General features: G+C 46.5%; 3 protein-coding genes across 5 annotated transcripts in view; all 3 read right to left on the minus strand.

Moving 5' to 3' along the window:
- Positions 1-162, minus strand: part of USP21 (ubiquitin specific peptidase 21) — a 28,295-nt gene extending 28,133 nt beyond the window's left edge. For 2 of the 3 annotated variants that reach the window (XM_053368582.1, XM_053368581.1), the window contains exon 1: positions 19-162. The gene's annotated coding sequence lies outside the window, so the exon portion shown is untranslated. The remainder of the gene's footprint in view (positions 1-18) is intronic. The other variant, XM_053368579.1, reaches the window with a different exon arrangement.
- A 3,762-nt stretch (positions 163-3,924) lies between these two features.
- UFC1 (ubiquitin-fold modifier conjugating enzyme 1) lies at positions 3,925-7,878 on the minus strand. Its single transcript, XM_053369147.1, has 6 exons — positions 7,715-7,878; positions 6,473-6,540; positions 5,995-6,058; positions 5,573-5,649; positions 4,991-5,081; positions 3,925-4,195 (listed from the first exon to the last, which is right to left on the minus strand). Exons 1-6 carry the CDS (start codon positions 7,835-7,837, stop codon positions 4,124-4,126), a joined length of 495 nt encoding a protein of 164 aa, XP_053225122.1. The 5' UTR covers positions 7,838-7,878; the 3' UTR covers positions 3,925-4,123.
- A 3,331-nt stretch (positions 7,879-11,209) lies between these two features.
- On the minus strand, positions 11,210-16,911 carry APOA2 (apolipoprotein A2). Its single transcript, XM_053369211.1, has 4 exons — positions 16,787-16,911; positions 14,531-14,612; positions 12,999-13,149; positions 11,210-11,463 (listed from the first exon to the last, which is right to left on the minus strand). Exons 2-4 carry the CDS (start codon positions 14,580-14,582, stop codon positions 11,349-11,351), a joined length of 318 nt encoding a protein of 105 aa, XP_053225186.1. The 5' UTR covers positions 14,583-14,612; positions 16,787-16,911; the 3' UTR covers positions 11,210-11,348.
- Positions 16,912-17,176: the final 265 nt, after the last annotated feature.

Here is a 17,176-nt window from a genome sequence, read left to right on the forward strand (position 1 = left end):
CAGGTGTGTGGGCCTCACCTCCTGCAGGACGCCATGGCAACAACAACTCCTGCAGCACGGGCCGCCATCTTTGTTCCTCCCCCCTCCCCGCCGCACTCCGCGCTTTTGCCCGGCCAAGGCCGGCTTCGCGCGGCTCCAACGCGCAGGCGCCGGCACGCCTTTCGGGCCCCGCGCGCGCAGGCGACGGACTGACGGGACCTGCGCGTGCGCAGCTCATCCTCCCTAGGCTCCTTTTGTTGTTTTGGTAGCGTCACAGTCAGCTTTTGCTTTGCCCGACCTGCCACTCTCACCTTTTCCGTCGCCATGGAAACGGCGGGAAGCGTCCCAGAAAATTTAAAGGCGCAGTAGCCTTAAATAAATAAAAAAAATAATAGAGGTTGTACGCTTTGCAAGCCGGATCCGGTCTATGTATTGTATATTTCTTGGGAATCGTTCGCTGTGATTTATTCGCAAGCTGCAACCAGATCCTATGAATGTTTATTCAGGAGTAATTCACACCACTTAAGAGATTTTTGAAATATTAAGCAGAATAGAAATGCTTTTAAATTTAAATTTTAAACTGTTGTTCAGAATGTATTTAACTATTTCCAGGTTGCTGTGTGTGTTTTAATGTTTATTGTTGATGTCTGCAGTCCTGAACTCCTTTGTGGGAAAGGGTGAAATATCATTTAAGAAATAGGAAATGATAATAAACAAATGGGGCTTACTTCCTTGTTAAGTGTGCATAGGAATTGCAATTGCAGGATATTTAATCATAATTATACCCACTTTGTTTGACGGGAGTTAATTCAAATGTAACAAGAACTTCCAGATCTTGGCTGCACCTTGAAGGCTAACAAATAGATACTTGTTACATTGTTACTTGTTACATTAGTCTTTTTAAAATGCTACAAGACTGCATTGCTGGTGCAACATTCTGCAGTCCTGTGCACACTTACATGACAATAAGCCCCATTGAACAGGGCAGGGCTTACTTCTGAGCAGAGCAGGGCAAGGAGTTTGTTGTAACACTGAAGTAAACATTTTTCCTTGCAAGTGAGCATGCCTTACTGTTCTTACATCAACCACTAGTGAATCAAATAGGGCTGAACCCCCTAAGCAAAAGTGTATAGCGGACGACACCTGCCCTAAAAGCTATTTTTAATCAAAATGGAATACTTGGAGGGGGACACACACACACATGTTTCCTTGAACCATATACTGTAATTGAAAAACATTAAACATTAGCATTTGTATGCAAACCAACCATATGTGAGATATCCCGTTAATGTCATAACGAGCCTTTGAAGATGCTTATGTGCTTATTGTTGCCTCTGAGCCAATTCACTCCTCTTTCCCAGGGAGAAGGAGAATTGTTTCCTTGTGATGGTGGTAAACTAACCCTCCTAGATCAGCTTGCAAAAATCTGCTCATCTCAATACTCACGTTCCTCTGTATTAATTACTCGCTTCATATCAGCTTACTGAGAAGATGAAGGGGAGAGAATACTGGACATGTTAACTGGATGCTACCTTCCACCCATTCATTAATGGCTCAGCAAATATCAACTGGGGGGAAAGGCAGTGTTGCTTGCACAGAATAAAACTCACACAGGGCCTCATCCAGTCACACTGAGGAAGCCCCCAGACTGGTGTTTTTTCATGGGCGTATTCTGCAGCATGCCACGGATGGAATAATAGAGCACTCAATGGTGGATCATCTGGACCATCCACACTAGGGCTGGGCAATATCTGGTTTTTAACATCATGATATATCACCATGCCATCATTGATGCCAAAATCCAGCATCGTCTGAGCTCTGCGAGTGCGGCTTTCTCCCGATTGAAGTGCAGAGTGCTTTAGGACTGGGACATTCGCAAGGAAACCAAAATGCTTGTTTACAAAGCTATTGTACTACCAACCTTACTGGATGCTTGTGAAACATGGACCACTTATAAACACCATCTCCAGCTCCTCAAAAGATTCCATCAATGGTGTATCCGAAAAATTTTACACATCACTTGGGAAGACAGGCGAACTAATGTCAGTGTACTGGAAGAAGCAAAGCTCACCAGTGTCGAAGCAATGATTCTTCAACATCAACTTCGTTGGACTGGTCATGTTGTGTGGATGCCTGGTGATCATCTTCCAAAGCAACTACTCTATTCCGAACTTAAAAATGGAAAGCGTAATGCTGGTGGTCAACAAAAGAGGTTTAAAGACTGTCTCAAGGCAATTTTTTAAAAAATGTAGTATAAACACCAACAATTGGGAAACACTGGCCTGAGAGCGCTCCAGTTGGAGAACAGCCTTTCCCAAAGGTGTCATGGGCTTTGAAGACACTCGAACTCAGGACGCAAGGGAGAAACGTGGTAGGAGGAAGGCATGCTTGGCAAATCCACACCGTGATCAACTCCCGCCAGGGAACCAATGTCCCCACTGTGGAAGGATGTGTGAATCCAGAATTGGCCTCCACAGTCACTTACGGACTCATTGTTAAAACCGTGTTAATGGAAGACAATCTTACTCTGCTACAAGTGATCACCAAAAAAGAAAAAGAAGAAGATATCACCATGCAAAACATCACAATATTCTGAAAAATCATGATGCCTGAAATAAGGATGGAGCTATGTAGAGGCACTGGCTGGCTTCACGGTTTCCCCTGCATTGTGATTTTTGCTGCCCCCTGCAGGACACAGGGGAGAGTTGAGCCGGCCAAGCTAACAGGAGCCGCAGAAATTGAGAGAAGCGTTGTCTGGCTCCACATTGTGATTTATATTGATATATCGCTGAGCCCTAACCCACACACCATTCTACTTTATTAGTTTTTCTGTGGTGCATTCATGCTTTTCAGTGGGACACAGTTGTTGCAATGTAAACCAACAAAAATATAACAATCCACCCACCCCTCTGAACATTTATAGTAGGGTCACCATATTTCAAAAAGTGAAAATCCAGAGGAAATTCACCCAAATCTACACTTCCAACATGGGTTGCTATATGTCCGGATTTTTCCAGACATTACAGCCAAAGCCATATGGCAACCCTAATTTATGGTATGAAAATGAATTTGTCCAATCCTCTTTCAAAGCCACCACAACATATTGTGGGAGCAAATCCCATGGCTCGAATCTTCCAACATCAATCTAGCTCAGTATTGTCTGCCCAGGGTTTCAGGCTGAGGTCTGTCCCAGCAGTACACAGAGATGGAAGATGTTCTACCCTGAGCTAGTCTTTCCTCATAGCTTATTCTCCTCTTCCTGCACACACACCTATCCCTCCTAGGTAGCAGAGATAGAATGCTGCTCCCTGCAAAACCATACCTATACTATGTATTTGGAAAGTAGTTTGTCAGATCGTAATGCATTTGGATACCTCTTAAGATATCGTAACCCAATTTTGCTTGATGGTTCTGGAGATCAAGGATCAGGTTTTTCTCTATGGCTGCATACAATCAAATGCCATTTTGAATCAAGATCGCAGACTGAACCTTTCAAAACTGCACCAATATTTGCCACCAATTTCAAAACCGCACTGATTTTTTTGGTTTCTTAGAATGCATGAGCAGTGCTAGGTACAATACTGCTAAGCAATGCAGACATTTGCCTTCAACACCTCTTGGTTTTCAACTGTTTCAATTTTATTACGTTTTTAAAGGGTTGTATCCAGTGCCTCCTCAGAGCAGACCCATTAAAGTTAGTGGGCAACATTCACTTAGCTCTATTAATTTCACTGGTTCTACTCTGAGTAAAACATAGTTGCTTACAACCCTAGGTCTGCTTTTATTGCTATTTTTAAATATATATACCCTATCATTTTATGTAACCCATCTAAAGTTGTTTTTTTCCTGATGAAGTGGTGTATAAATCTTTCTCAATAAATAAATAAGATTTGCCACAACAGTGCGGTCAGGTGGCTTTTCAAGAGACAAGCAAAACAGCAACTCTTAGGAAAGGCTTGCTTTTCATTTCTTTTTAATTAGTGAGTCATGTTCTGTGGATCAGTCGGAAGTCCGGGGTTCAGAAGTTACACAGAGAAGCACAAAACAAAGTCACTGGCACATGTTTGAGTCTGCAGCTGTTGATGGCTGAGGCCTAGGAGAACAGCCGAGGCCTAGCCTCCACCCGCAGGCCGCACAGCCTGCCTCATTTCTCCTTGTGCTCAATCTGGCCTTTCGATATCAAGTCTGGGATCTCCACAGCCAGCCAGGGTCCCAGCTGCAAGACAAAGAGAGGACCGTCAGGAGGTCACCAGGGCTGCTTCCTTTCCCCTTCCTTGGCCATGTGACATACCGTACTTAACAGAGAATAGCCCTCTCCTCCATTTTTAGGATTGTTAAACAATATTTCCAATTACAGTGGTACCTCAGGTTACAGACTCTGCTAACCCAGAAATAGTACCTCAGGTTAAGAACTTTGCTTCAGGATGAGAACTGAAATCGTGCGGTGAAGGCGGGAGGCCCCATTAGCTAAAGTGATACCTCAGGTTAAGAACAGTTTCAGGTTAAGAACAGACCTCCAGAATGAATTAAGTTCTTAACCAGAGGTACCACTGTACAAGGCTTTCCAGTTCACATCAAACATATGAAGTTGCCTATCTAGGCTCAGTATTACCTACAATAGAGGTGAGGAACCCATTTTTCAGCCTGAGAGCCACATTCGCTTCTGGATGACTTTCTGATCCTAGCCTGCCAGCTGCTGGGGAATGAAAGATCTGGCCTACAGACCAGAATAAGTTCCCCACCCCTGATGTATCATGGATACAACTGACACGGGCTCTAGTCCACAAAAACCAATGCAATGCATTTCTTAAACTTTAAGAAACCGGAAGACTTCCGTGTTGTTTTCATCCTTTGATACTTATTTGCAGGACACAGTTTTTCAACAGGAAGGTTTGCTGCCAATGCAATTTACTCATTTGACAAGAGCAGCCCTTTGGGGCTTACTAAATGATGTCCCAAGCAGCCCAGTCAAACACATGTGTGCACTCTCTCTCACACACCTACAACTCACCCCCAAGGCCATGAGATGAGCCAGCCCAAATTTAGGTACGTTCCTGGCCCACAAAGGTTTGAAGTGGTCCGTCAGACATATTTTACCGCCCCTGCAAGAAGACACACAGAGGTATTAAGATGGGGCATTAACGGGACAGATACAAGGGGAAATTGTGATCTAGACCACACCATAAAAAGGTAAAGGTACCCCTGCCCATACGGGCAGTCTTGAGAGACTCTAGGGTTGTGCGCTCATCTCACTCTAGAGGCCGGGAGCCAGCGCTGTCCGCAGACACTTCCGGGTCACGTGGCCAGCGTGACGAAGCTGCTCTGGCGAGCCAGCACAGCACACAGAAACGCCGTTTACCTTCCCACTAGTAAGCGGTCCCTATTTATCTACTTGCACCCGGGGGTGCTTTCGAACTGCTAGGTTGGCAGGCGCTGGGACCGAGCAACGGGAGCGCACCCCGCCGTGGGGATTCGAACCGCCAACCATACGATCGGCAAGTCCTAGTCGCTGAGCTTTTACCCACAGCGCCACCCGCGTCCCTAGACCACACCATACAAACTGGCTAAAATATAGAGGAGGAGAGCATCTGACCTGTACATTTTTGCTGTTTTTCCATCCAGCTCTGGGATGGCGATTTCCGGTGCAGTCGATGGATATGTTACCGGAATCTGCAAATGGGGTTTAAGCAGAGCTTAATACTTAGAAATCCTGCATAGGTTGGCCTAATTAGCCCTCACCAAAATCCACAGGTAGCCGACCGTCCAACGGTTTCTGAAAACTATTTCATTCCAGATGGCTTTTTAATTGAACTCTGATTGTATAGTTTTAACTCATTTTCAGTCATATTGTATTGGGTTTCTTGTTCACCGCTTACAGGCAACTGTGATTAAATGATATACAAATTGTTGAAATAAAATATATAAAAGTAAAAGAAGCAGCTCTCACACGGAAAGTGAGGAATGAAAGGCAGGAGGGCCAGGAAGCCCAAAGGAGGGCACGGGGCAAGGACTCACATCAAACTCAACAGCAAACTCATACTTCAGGAGGTTGTGAATGTACCAGCATTTCCCAAACCACCTAGCAAGAAAAGAAAAAGAGATAAGAGAAGGTTACATCTCCTGTCGCACTAAAGTCACATCCACATAATAATCAATATTAATATTACTATTATTCCTACTATCACCCCACCCTTCTACTCAAGGTCCCAGGGTGGGTTACGGCAGTTAAAACAGTGTTTAAAACAGAAATAAAAATATACATCCCAATTACTAAAAGCTAGGGTAAAAATGTGTGTCTTCAACATTCTCCAAGTGCTGTAGAATGTATTCACAATACATGTAAAGCACTATTGTGCCACTTTAACCATGAAGAATCCCGGGAACTGTAGTTTGTTCAGGGTGCAGACCTCACAGAGCTGTAATTCCCAGCACCCAAAACAAACTACAGTTCCCAGGATTCTCCACAAAGTTTTGGGGTCTCCCTTGTACTCACCTTGTGCCTTCCTTGTTGGACTCTAGCCTGAACCAATCGTTATCAGCATTCTTGTTGTTTTCCACATACTACAGAAAGAATCCATAAAATAAAATAGTCAGCAAGGTAACCTCCATAGCATGATGTCCGTAATGAACATTTTTTGAAAATCTGACAGAGGCAGGTTACAGATTATTCCTGCAGCTGTATATTTAAAATACCCCCCCACACACACACACATACAGAGATTCCTGGGAACTGTAGCTTGTTAAGGGTGCTGTGAATCATAGCTCTGTGAGCGGTAAGCAACAGATCCCAGGGTTCTTTAGAAGGGTGGATTTATTTATTTATTAAATTTAAATCCTACCCTTCCTCCCAAAGGAGCCCAGGGCAGCAAACACACCCACTTATTATTATTATTTTAAAAGTAAAACTGTTAAAATATTACAAAAGTAGTTACAGTTAAAAATATAGTCGTCGTCCCCCCACCCGAAAGATCTCATCTCAGTAAGCTTCCAGAAAACAATTGGGGCGTGGGGGGGGGGGAGAGAGAAAAAGAAAGGTGAACTCAGACACAAGTCCTAGGTGTGTTTACTCAGGAGTGCCATCCGCACAGAGCGGCGTGCGGGACATGGCACTTAGGTTGGCAGCTTTCCTGGGCACAAACCCTCCTGAAGCGCAGTACAGTGGTACCTTGGGTTAAGTACTTAATTCGTTCCGGAGGTCCGTTCTTAACCTGAAAGTGTTCTTAACCTGAAGCACCACTTTAGCTAATGGGGCCTCCTGCTGCTGTTTCGCCGCTGGAGCACAATTTCTGTTCTCATCCTGAAGCAAAGTTCTTAACCTGAAGCACTATTTCTGGGTTAGCGGAGTCTGTGACCTGAAGCGTATGTAACCTGAGGTACCACTGTACAACCATCTGGCCGGGGACCCTCAGTCCAGGACGTTTCGCACTACAACTCCCATCAGCCCCAGGAAACAGCCAAAGGCCCTGCACGGTGGGAGCCGTAGTCTGAAACAACTGGCAGGCGTCGGAATGGGTGGAGGTTGGTCTCCTCGGAAGCAAGTCCCACTGATTTCGATGGGGCTCACTCCCAGGGAAGTGGCAACAGTCCTGCAGCCTCAGGCCCCGCAAGTTTCTCCTATTGCAGCAGCACCAAAACGCCTGCCTATACTTGACCCTCTGAAGCCACCGTAGTGCACCGGAGCCACGTCAGCCTCCCGGCACATAGCTCCCTCTCCTCACCGGGAAGGACCACGTACCTTAATGAGCGCCTGGTATTCCTCCTTCAGCCGCTGAATCCACAGCTCCTTGTCCCGCGGACCCGCGTTCGTCTTCAGCAGAGGCAGCTCGGCCACTACCCGGCGAGTAGCCTCGTCCGCCATCTTTGTTGAGGTACGCCAACCGGAAATGACTTCCCGTTGGGCAGGGCGAGGAAACGTCGGACGTTGTTGTCATCCTTGCCCAGCACGTGAGCAGTTGGGCGGAAATGGATCGCGTGGCGCTTTCCCCAACATGATTGTTGAGGGCGGAAATAGAGTGTAGAGCGGGGCGGGGGAAAGGAAGAATCACAGAGCTGGGAGAAAAGAGAGGCTCCATGTAGGCTGTTGGTGGAAGTTGTTTCTTGTGTGGCTTAATTAGGGCGCTGTGGTTTCCTTGGATTCCACTTTTACCCAACATCAAAGGACTGGGAGAGCGGACGGATTCCTCTCCGCCGCATGCGCTTGGAGCAGCCAGCCTCACCCTAATGCCCTCCAGATCTTTTGGACTACAATTCCCATCAAGCCCCAGTCGTCGTGTGCTGGTTGGGGCTCATGGGAGTTGTAGTCCAAAACTAAGCTCTCTGAAATCTGATGTAAAGGTAAAGGGACCCCTGACCATTAGGTCCAGTCATGGCCAACTCTGGGGTTGCGGCGTTCATCTCGCTTTATAGGCCGAGGGAGCCGGCGTACAATTTCCGGGTGTTAACGGAAAAATCCGAGGGCTCCCTTGGACAAAAACAAAGACACCAACCAGGATAACTTGGAGCAAAACAGCAGCCTGTAGGCTTGGCCTTTATTGAACTGTTGCAACAGGGTGCTCCCCTCACTTGCAGGAGAGAGGAAGGACACAGAAAAAATGGTGTGCAAAGTCTTATAAAGACTTTTGAAATTCCCATCCTGTAGATCAAGCCCACCCCCAGAAACATCATGCATACATCACAGAAAGGAGGGGTTGAGGGAGGAGTTGTGGTGGTAACCTGAGTGTCCTGTCACCTGGCTGGTTCCCCCTTTCCCCCTCCCCATGAGTACCGTATTTTTTGCACCGCAACACTCACTTTTTTCCTCCTAAAAAGTAAGGGGAAATGTCTGTGCGTGTTATGGAGGGAATGCCTATGGGTGGCATGCCTACGGATTTTCCTCCTCTAAAAACTACGTGCGTGTTATGGTTGGGGTCCGTGTTATAGAACGAAAAATACGGTACTTTCCAGGTGACAGAGGGGAGTTTGCAGTTTCCTGCCCCCAGAGGGAAGGGCTGATCATTGTCCTTTGTTCCAGTCTGTGCTGAATCCACTCCCATATGCAAGTTCTTTGTGATCTTGATGGTCTTCTGTCTAGGACCATCAGGGTTGGCATAGCAACTGGGCAGGGCTCCTGTGGTTGTGCTGGTATGCTGAAGGGATTATGGGTGCCCTGTATCAAACCTTCCCCATTTTGTAGTCCTTCCTTCATGGAGTAAAATAAAAGTGGAACAGTGCAAATCCGATGTATGGTTGATTTTCTATGAATTTATAACAGAAGTGTAGCGTATGTAGCGTGTGAGTGTGTGTGAAGTTTGTACAAACTGAATGATTGGGGGGGGGTTGTTCCTGCTGCATGTATAGCAGTGGTTTTCAACTAGGGTGCCTTAAATGATGGTCAGGGGTGCTGCGGGCAACACTGGCCTCTGTCCCTCTTTCCTTCCCTCTCTCCTCTGATTCCTTCTTGTGTCTCTGCCTCCCAAAGGCTTGCACAGCTGTTTGTTGCAGCAGCCCTGGCTACAAGCTCCTTAGGCGAATGGTGACTCTGGGGCTGGCCAGGGGGTGCTATTTGCCAGAAGCTGAGGCAGCCTTGGAGTAAGCGAGCAAGCAGGCAAGGGAGCCCAGCCAGCTAGTCCTCCAGCCCTTGTTGTTGGGACTGGACAGTGTGAGGAGGCACATCTCTTTGGGGCAGGGGGCAGCTCAAAGACTGGGGAGGGCAGCAAAAGAGGACTCCCAAGGAGAGGGGAGAGGAGAGGAGGCTGAGGGAACACTCCACAAGGGGGTGTGTTCGGAAAAAAAGCGAGAGGCTGCCAGCCTCACAGGGGTGCCACAGAAAAAATGTAATTGGCCAAGGAAGCCGTGGACTCAAAAAAGTTGAAAACCTCTGCTGTGCAGGAAAATACATAGAGAATTATAGACTTGGAAGGATCATGAGGGTCATTTAGTTCAACCCCCTGCAATGCAGGAATCTTCTGCACAATGTGGGGCTCAAATTAATGACTCTTAGGGCTGCCATACGTCCAAAAAATCCCAGACATCGCCGGGATTTGGCTTCCAAAACGGCATCCTGGCATTATTTTCAACGTCCATTGTAAATGTCCATGAAAACCTGGACATATGGCAATCCATGTTGTAAGTGGGTTTCACTTCTGATTTTTGTTTTTTATTTTTTGCCAAAAAAAAAGCTTAACAACTTTGACACCCCCACCCCCACTTTTGTGACCGGATATTCACTTTCTGAAATACAGCAACCCTAACGATTCTGAGATTAAGAGTCTTATGCTCTACTAACTGAGCTCTCCCTCCCAGCAGTGTATTTTAAAGATGTTGTTTAATTCCCAGTTTGTAAATCACACTGGGTGCTTCCAATTTAAATAGAGTGTGTTTTATATTAAACAAACGGAGCGTTTGCTGGATCAGAGCAAACTCTACCTTAGTGAACAATATCGGCAGAGGGCAGTTGCAGTGGCGAAGCTGCATGTTCTGCTACCGGGGGCGGAGAGCAGGCGGGATGGCGTGGCACACGTTCTGGGGGTGTGGCGCGCCGGGAGGGGCGCAGCGCATGTCGGGGGGGGCACTGCGATGGCACCCTACTGGAATAGTGGTGCCAGGGACGGTCTGCTCCCTCCGCACCCCTGTTCCTCCGCCAGTAGGCAGTTGTCTTCAAGTCCTGCTTGCAGGCTTTCCAGAGGCACCTACCTGACCACTGTGGGAAAGAGGAAGCTGAAGGAAACAGCCCTTTCCTCTGTTTGGCGGGGGGGGGGGCTCTTGTAGCATTGTGCAGAATAGAACCTTCAGTGTACAGTGCCAGTCTACCTTGGGATGTGTGTTAAATATACTGTATTTTTCCGTGTATAAGACGCCCCCTACTTTTGGGGACCCCAGATTTAGAAAATGGGCATATGCACTATCCATGTATGACGCCCCCAGATTTCTAACCTTATTTTAAAGTTAAAAAAAAACCCCTAGTATTATACACAGAAAAGTACAGTACTTTAAATTTACAGTGTGGTTTTTAATCAAGTGTTGTTGTTGTTTAAATAGTTGAAGCTCATTACAGCAGTTTGAGGAACAGCAAACTGGGATGACGTACCAGTGGGGCAGGGAACTGTGCATGGTATACAAGAAAAAGATGAACATGGAGGGGGCTTCGGGGTCCCCATTTGGCACCCACCCCATTGCTGGCCATTTTAAGTGGAGTGGACATGCAATATCTTGGATACTCTGCCTGTATCAAAAGCCAGACACATGCACACACTTAGATAATAAGGCGCCTTTATTACAACCAGAGGGAGATCCAGCCAGTCTTTGGATTACAAGAAGATGCTAGATTTTCCCTAGTTTCCTTTTCAGCAGATGATGAGGACGGAGCCTCTCTGAACGCAGCTTCCACTACTTTACTTGGTCTTTTTCTGGATGGTACTCAAAAGGCTGGAGAAGAACTCGGTAGCCTGGTCCCTGAGTTGTTCAGCCATAGGAGTCACATGCTCTTGTGCCCGCTGCACGTAAGCCCTGTCAGAATGAATAAACGGACCAATAAAAGAATCAGCAAATGGATCAGGCCAAGGGCTTCCCTCTAATCCAAGCATCCCCATACTCGGCCCTCCAGATGTTTTGGGACTACAACTCCCATCACCCTTAGCTAACAGGATCAGTGGTCAGGGATGGTGGGAGTTGTAGTCCCAAAACATCTGGAGGGCTGAATTTGGGGATGCCTGCTCTAATCCTATCCATTTCCAACAGTGATATGACAGACACTTTTGGGAAGCCAACAAGCAGAGCATGAAGGCAAATGGCTCCCCCCTTTTTCTGGTAGTCCTCAGTAGCTGTTCTTTGGATAGACTGCCCCAGTGCATAGCGGTTACATTCCTAGCCATACTGCCGATTATGAGTTAATTAATTACATATATATGCCCAGATTGCTTCTAAGCAGTTTACAAAACGTAAGAACCAACTGCACAGTACAGTACATGCAGTTTTCAGAATGCAATGCGTTCCTCAGGAAATCGTTCATTAGGCAAGAGTTTGCATAACGACAATTTCCATTATTTCCCATGGGAACATTTCTGATCCGTGATTTGTCCAATCTGTCTTCTCTCTCACTCCATGGTTTCATCCTGAAATGGCCGCAGCCAACCAGCAAAAGAGAGACAAAGGAAAAACTGATTTCTCCCTTCTCTCTGCCTGTTCCCCTTTTCCATGCTTTCTGCCCGAAAATGGCTGCTACTGACCAGCAAAGCACAAACAAGTAAGGAAGTGGGCAAACTCCAGATGTTCCCATATCTGATTCAGCTGTTCTTTGGGCATAATTCTTTATGTTTGGAATTTGTAGATAAGGAGCATTCTGATAGCGGGACCTGTGTGTATTGTTAAAATACAGACTAATTGTTTAAAATTCAGTGTAATTTAAATGCATGGTAAAACAATCCAGCTGAAACATTAATATATAAATGACCGTAATTAACATGTGCAATGAAACAATCCCATTAAAATGAAACTGCAATTAAAACAAGAGGCTCGGGCTGAGAGAATAAGGGAATGCCTGTATAAATAAGTATCTTCGAAAGCCGGCAGCATGCCAATGCAGATGGAGCATCTCATATATCAGCAGGGAGATTGCATTCCACAACACTGGTGCTAGCAGGGAAAAAGCCAGTCTCTTATTCACCACCAGCCAATAACCATCAGGCCTTGGTAAAAGTAACCAGGTTCCATGTGTAGAATTTGGTGCCTTTATTGGGCAGTGGAGGAGAAGGTTACCTGATCCAGAGTTTTTTTTAGGTTTGTATAAAAAGGGTCCTCACCCCATTTCAGTTGAAATGTGATTGGATCTGGCACTGTTTCATTTATATGTGTATTTGATCTGCTGTTTTTGCCTTGAATCGAAATATTGCCTCTTTTGTACAAGTTATGTTTTTAATGCTTCATCTCCTTACCTGACCATGCTCAATCGCCTTTCGTTCTGTCTGTCTTTCTGAATTGTTGGGCTTTTAATAAAAATACATTTAAAAAGAAAGAAAGATGTGAGTGGGGGAAGAAGCTCTTACATTGTCTGGGCCTTGAATTCCTCTATCTTCTCTTGTGGCACGAGTTCCTTTTTGAAGTAGTCAGATAAGCTATTAAGGTAGCTCTGCACTTGCTGCACGACATCAGAAGCCGGGGCTGGAGCCTGTTCCGCCTGCCGTCTGACCACAGTCCCTGCAAGGACACGGGGAGACTCATAAATAGGGGGTCACTCGACAGTACAAAGGGAAAAAGCCATTAACCAGTACACCCTCTTAGTTCAAAGGGAGCTGCCTCATACTGAATCAGACTAACAAGCTCAGTATCATCTTCACTGACTGTCAGTGACACTCCAGGGGTTCCTCCCAGACCTACCTGAATGACAGGAGCGAGCCAGCAGTAAATCACACAGTGCATGTTGGAGTTAAAGCTTTATTAGCAAGAACAGGATCTGCAAAGACTTGGCTGAGTAACAGGCCTAAGGAACATAGGAACCTACCTCCAGGTGTTTCGCCCCCCATGAATCAATTGCTGAAACTAAAGGTTCCTGCCTCCCCACAATCATCTAGGTCTTCTCCCCACCAGGGTTTTCCCCCTCCAAGCAATCAGAGACTGAGCCGGCACGCAGTCTGTCTTTGCTCCTTCCACTTTATGCCGCTTCTGGTTCTAGGAGACCAGAGCTTGTTGCAGCAAGACGGGGAGTTCCCCATGACTCTTCAACAGCCCGATTCATCTTGGCCTCTCTCCTCCACCTCTCCTGCTTCTGCCTCTGATTCTGGACTTCTGTCTGCCACAGACTCTCCCAGCTCACTAAGCCCTGTTACCCCTTCAGTTCCCAGCACCTCCTCTTCCCAGTCTTCTCCCTCTCCTCCCTCTCACCACTCATTGTCATCCCACCACCACTCCCTGGGCTCTCGGAGATGTCCTTGGGGACTGAACCAGGGACCTTCTGCATGCAAGGAAAATGCTCTACCTAGAGAGCTTCAGCTCTGCTCCTCACACATGCAGTATCCTCTCTCCTGTGTCCACACTGTGTCATTCGAAGTTCAGTCCAGATGGAACAATACCGGAGAAAATTGAATAAGTGGAAAACAAACACCCACCCTCAACGGTTGCCAATGACCTGAGGGAGCGTCTCCATCCCCATCGTTTAGCCCGGACACTGAGGTCCAGCGCCGAGGGCCTTCTGGCTGTTCCCTCATTGCGAGAAGTGAGGTTACAGGGAACCAGACAGAGGGCCTTCTCGGTAGTGGCGCCCGCCCTGTGGAACACCCTCCCTTCAGATGTGAAGGAAATAAGCAGCTATCTTATCTTTAAAAGACATCTGAAGGCAGCCCTGTTTAGGGAAGTTTTTAATATTTAATGCTGTATTGTTTTTAACACTCGATAGGAAGCCGCCCAGAGTGGCTGGGGAAACTCAGCCAGATGGGCGGGGTATAAATAATAAATTATTATTATTTTATTATTATTTTATTATTATTATTATGTTTGCAAATTAAGTTCCACCTGGAAGCACTCTTTGATTCCCTCACGGTTTGCAATGAAGAACGCTGCCAGCCCCCTTGCCCCAGAGTACCTTCCATGCAGCAGACGCTGACCAAGAGGATTGCGAGAGCGAACACCTTCATTTTGGCACGCTTGGAGCACTCCTTTACTTTCTGGGGGGAAAGGGAGGACGGGGAGAGGTTGTGAGAAAAGAGGTGAGGAAGCAAGACCAAGCCCGCACACTCTACGGCTTGATTCGTACACACTATACCTTTAAAGCACATTCAAAGCACATTCCCCCCCCACAAAAAATAATTCTGGGCACTGTAGTTTGTTAAAGGAATTACTGGGAATTCTGTGAGGGGTGAAGTCCTGTGCCCAGAATTCCTTGAGAGAGAAGATGTGATTTGAGGGCATTGTGTGTACGCAGGCTACCCCCACAGTGTACATTTGACACGTGGCTCTCCTCAAAGAATCCTGGGAATTGTAGTTCGTTAAGAGTTACTGGGAACTGAAGCTCCCTGAGGGGTCAACTACAGTGCCCAGAATTCTCTGGGAGGAAAGAATGTGCTGGAAAGCAGTAGTACGCAAAGCGATGGCCCACAAACCATTGGCAGTCCACAAGCTATGAGCTCAAAGGCCACGTAAACCCTCCCACAGCTCAGGTTGGGTAGGGAGCTTCAGAGACCAAATATGGTGCCAGTCCCTGGCACAGTGAGGCTGGGGGAAAATGATGGCCCACCATATCATATAGTTTGATAGAAGCATTGCTGTAAAGGTATAGTGCAGGGTTTTCCAAACTTGGGTCTCCAGCTGTTTTTGGACTACAATTCCCATCATCCCTGACCACTGGGTCCTGCTAGCTAGGGATGATAGGAGTTGTCGTCCAAAAGCAGTTGGAGACCCAAATTTGGAAAACCCTGGTATAGACTTAGTTGGCCAAGTGAATTCTCAGGCTTTTCGTGAGGCAGGTTTTTTTTTTTTTTTGCTTGCTTGTTAAATACTTTACTGTTTTAAAAACAAAGAATATAGTAAATATGTGAACTTTGTGAACAATTCCCCCCTCCTCCCAAAAAACTACTTCACGTTTTCTGCCCAACTGCATGGCACGCTTTAAAAAAACCAAAACTTTTCATGAGGACTAGAAACTATTGTATCCCTCCTTTTTGTCAATAGAGAGCAGCCATTCTTGAAGGCTGCAGTGCCTGTGTTAGAGAGGAGGCTGAACAGCTAAAGGTGTTGGAGGGGGGACAAAGGGAGGAGAGAAGCTGTACCTGTCTACATCTACCACCCAGACATAATAAAAGTAATTTAGAAATCCCAAACTCAGAAAGGTGGCACAGAATCTTTCTAAATGAAAAATTAAAATGTACATTGGTGGTGTTGAATATCAAACAATAGTAATTTCACTTCCCTTAGTTCAGGTGCTTACGCAGCCAAGTTGGGACCAGTGTAGAGTTTTTTAAAGCTTTTTTTTAAAAGGAAATTCGCCAAAATCTACATTTCCAACACGGGTTGTCATATGTCTGGATTTTCCTGGACATTTAAGCGATTTTCGCCCGGACATTGTTTCTGATTGCCAAATCCCATCTATGTCCAGGAAATTCAGGACGTATGGCAACCCTAGCACGAGGGGGTAATATCAGGAGGCCGGGGGAGCCCCCAAGGTTTGCAGAAATAAAGAAAACATTGTGCGGGGGGGGGGGGAGTCTACAGGAAACACCAGTAGCAGCAGTTGAGGACTGAGAATGCAGACTGACTGTTGGGAACGGAACGGAACCGGTTTATCCCAAATCAGAGCACTTCACGCTGCAACCCTTTGTTGCAGCCTAGGAGTAGCCAAACAACAACTACAGTATTGTCAGGGACAACCCCTCCGTTTCACATTTGTCACCAGCTTCCTTTTAGATTTTCTACTTTCCCATCCTTCTACTGCTCAACCCTTGACACCTTCTTCCCCTCTTGAGAACAGGCTAAAATTAAACTGGGGCAGTTACCCCCAGCACCACAGCGGGGCTTAATTCTGTGCTTTGACATCCGTTGCACAACTGCCACACCTCAGACCCATATGAACACCCAGGAGAGTGTGTTTTTCACCCGCCCACTGAAAGAACAAGTGCCCCCCCCCACACCAAGGTTTCAAGAGCAGGGCTTGTGGATTCACTTGAATTCTGTTGTAATCCATACAAAAAGTCAAGCTCTATTAACAGAAGCTCCACCGGTGTGCCTGTGTCACATAGCTGGTAAAGTTTCAATATTTCTGCCGGGGGGTAAAGTGACAATTCCATTGCTCCACCCCACCCCAAACCCTTTCTTCTTAAATAAAATAAAGTCAATTCATTCTTACCCAAAAGATCAATTACAAGGAGCCAGTCAACATAGAAGTGATTGTTAGTTTGAAGTTGTAGGCTCTTATATAGGGCATCAAAAGACCAGTCTGTTTCACCCGATCTATTCTCCCTGGTGATTGGTGCTTGCGTCCTGTCCTGTCCCTCCTCCTCCCCTTCAACCTGCCACCACATCAACTGTCCCTCTTGGAAGTGCAATGTGCGATTTCTGCAACTGCTAACTAAGGCAATTCCCATGTCAACAGCTTCGGGGTCTAAGGGTTAAGTACACACAGAGGCCCACACTTACTTCAGTGATAACATTTAGTATGGGCAAGGGAATCGTGGCCATATCAGAGTTAATGCAGAATGCAAGCCCTGGCTTGAGGCAAGCGCCCTCATATAAACCT

The sequence above is a fragment of the Podarcis raffonei genome, chromosome 16 (genome assembly GCF_027172205.1).
Source record: "Podarcis raffonei isolate rPodRaf1 chromosome 16, rPodRaf1.pri, whole genome shotgun sequence".
NCBI lineage: Eukaryota > Metazoa > Chordata > Lepidosauria > Squamata > Lacertidae > Podarcis > Podarcis raffonei.

Excerpts from the sequence above, each read along its gene's own strand:
- UFC1 (XM_053369147.1), bottom strand. The coding sequence starts at position 7,837 with ATGGCGGACGAGGCTACTCGCCGGGTAGTGGCCGAGCTGCCTCTGCTG. Across the intron at positions 6,541-7,714 it reads AATACCAGGCGCTCATTAAG|TATGTGGAAAACAACAAGAA; the intron begins GTACGTGGTCCT and ends TTCTTTCTGTAG. Across the intron at positions 5,082-5,572 it reads AAAACAGCAAAAATGTACAG|GGGCGGTAAAATATGTCTGA; the intron begins GTCAGATGCTCT and ends GTCTTCTTGCAG.
- APOA2 (XM_053369211.1), bottom strand. The coding sequence starts at position 14,582 with ATGAAGGTGTTCGCTCTCGCAATCCTCTTGGTCAGCGTCTGCTGCATG. Across the intron at positions 13,150-14,530 it reads CAGCGTCTGCTGCATGGAAG|GGACTGTGGTCAGACGGCAG; the intron begins GTACTCTGGGGC and ends GTGTCCTTGCAG. Across the intron at positions 11,464-12,998 it reads GAATTCAAGGCCCAGACAAT|GGCTTACGTGCAGCGGGCAC; the intron begins GTAAGAGCTTCT and ends TCATTCTGACAG.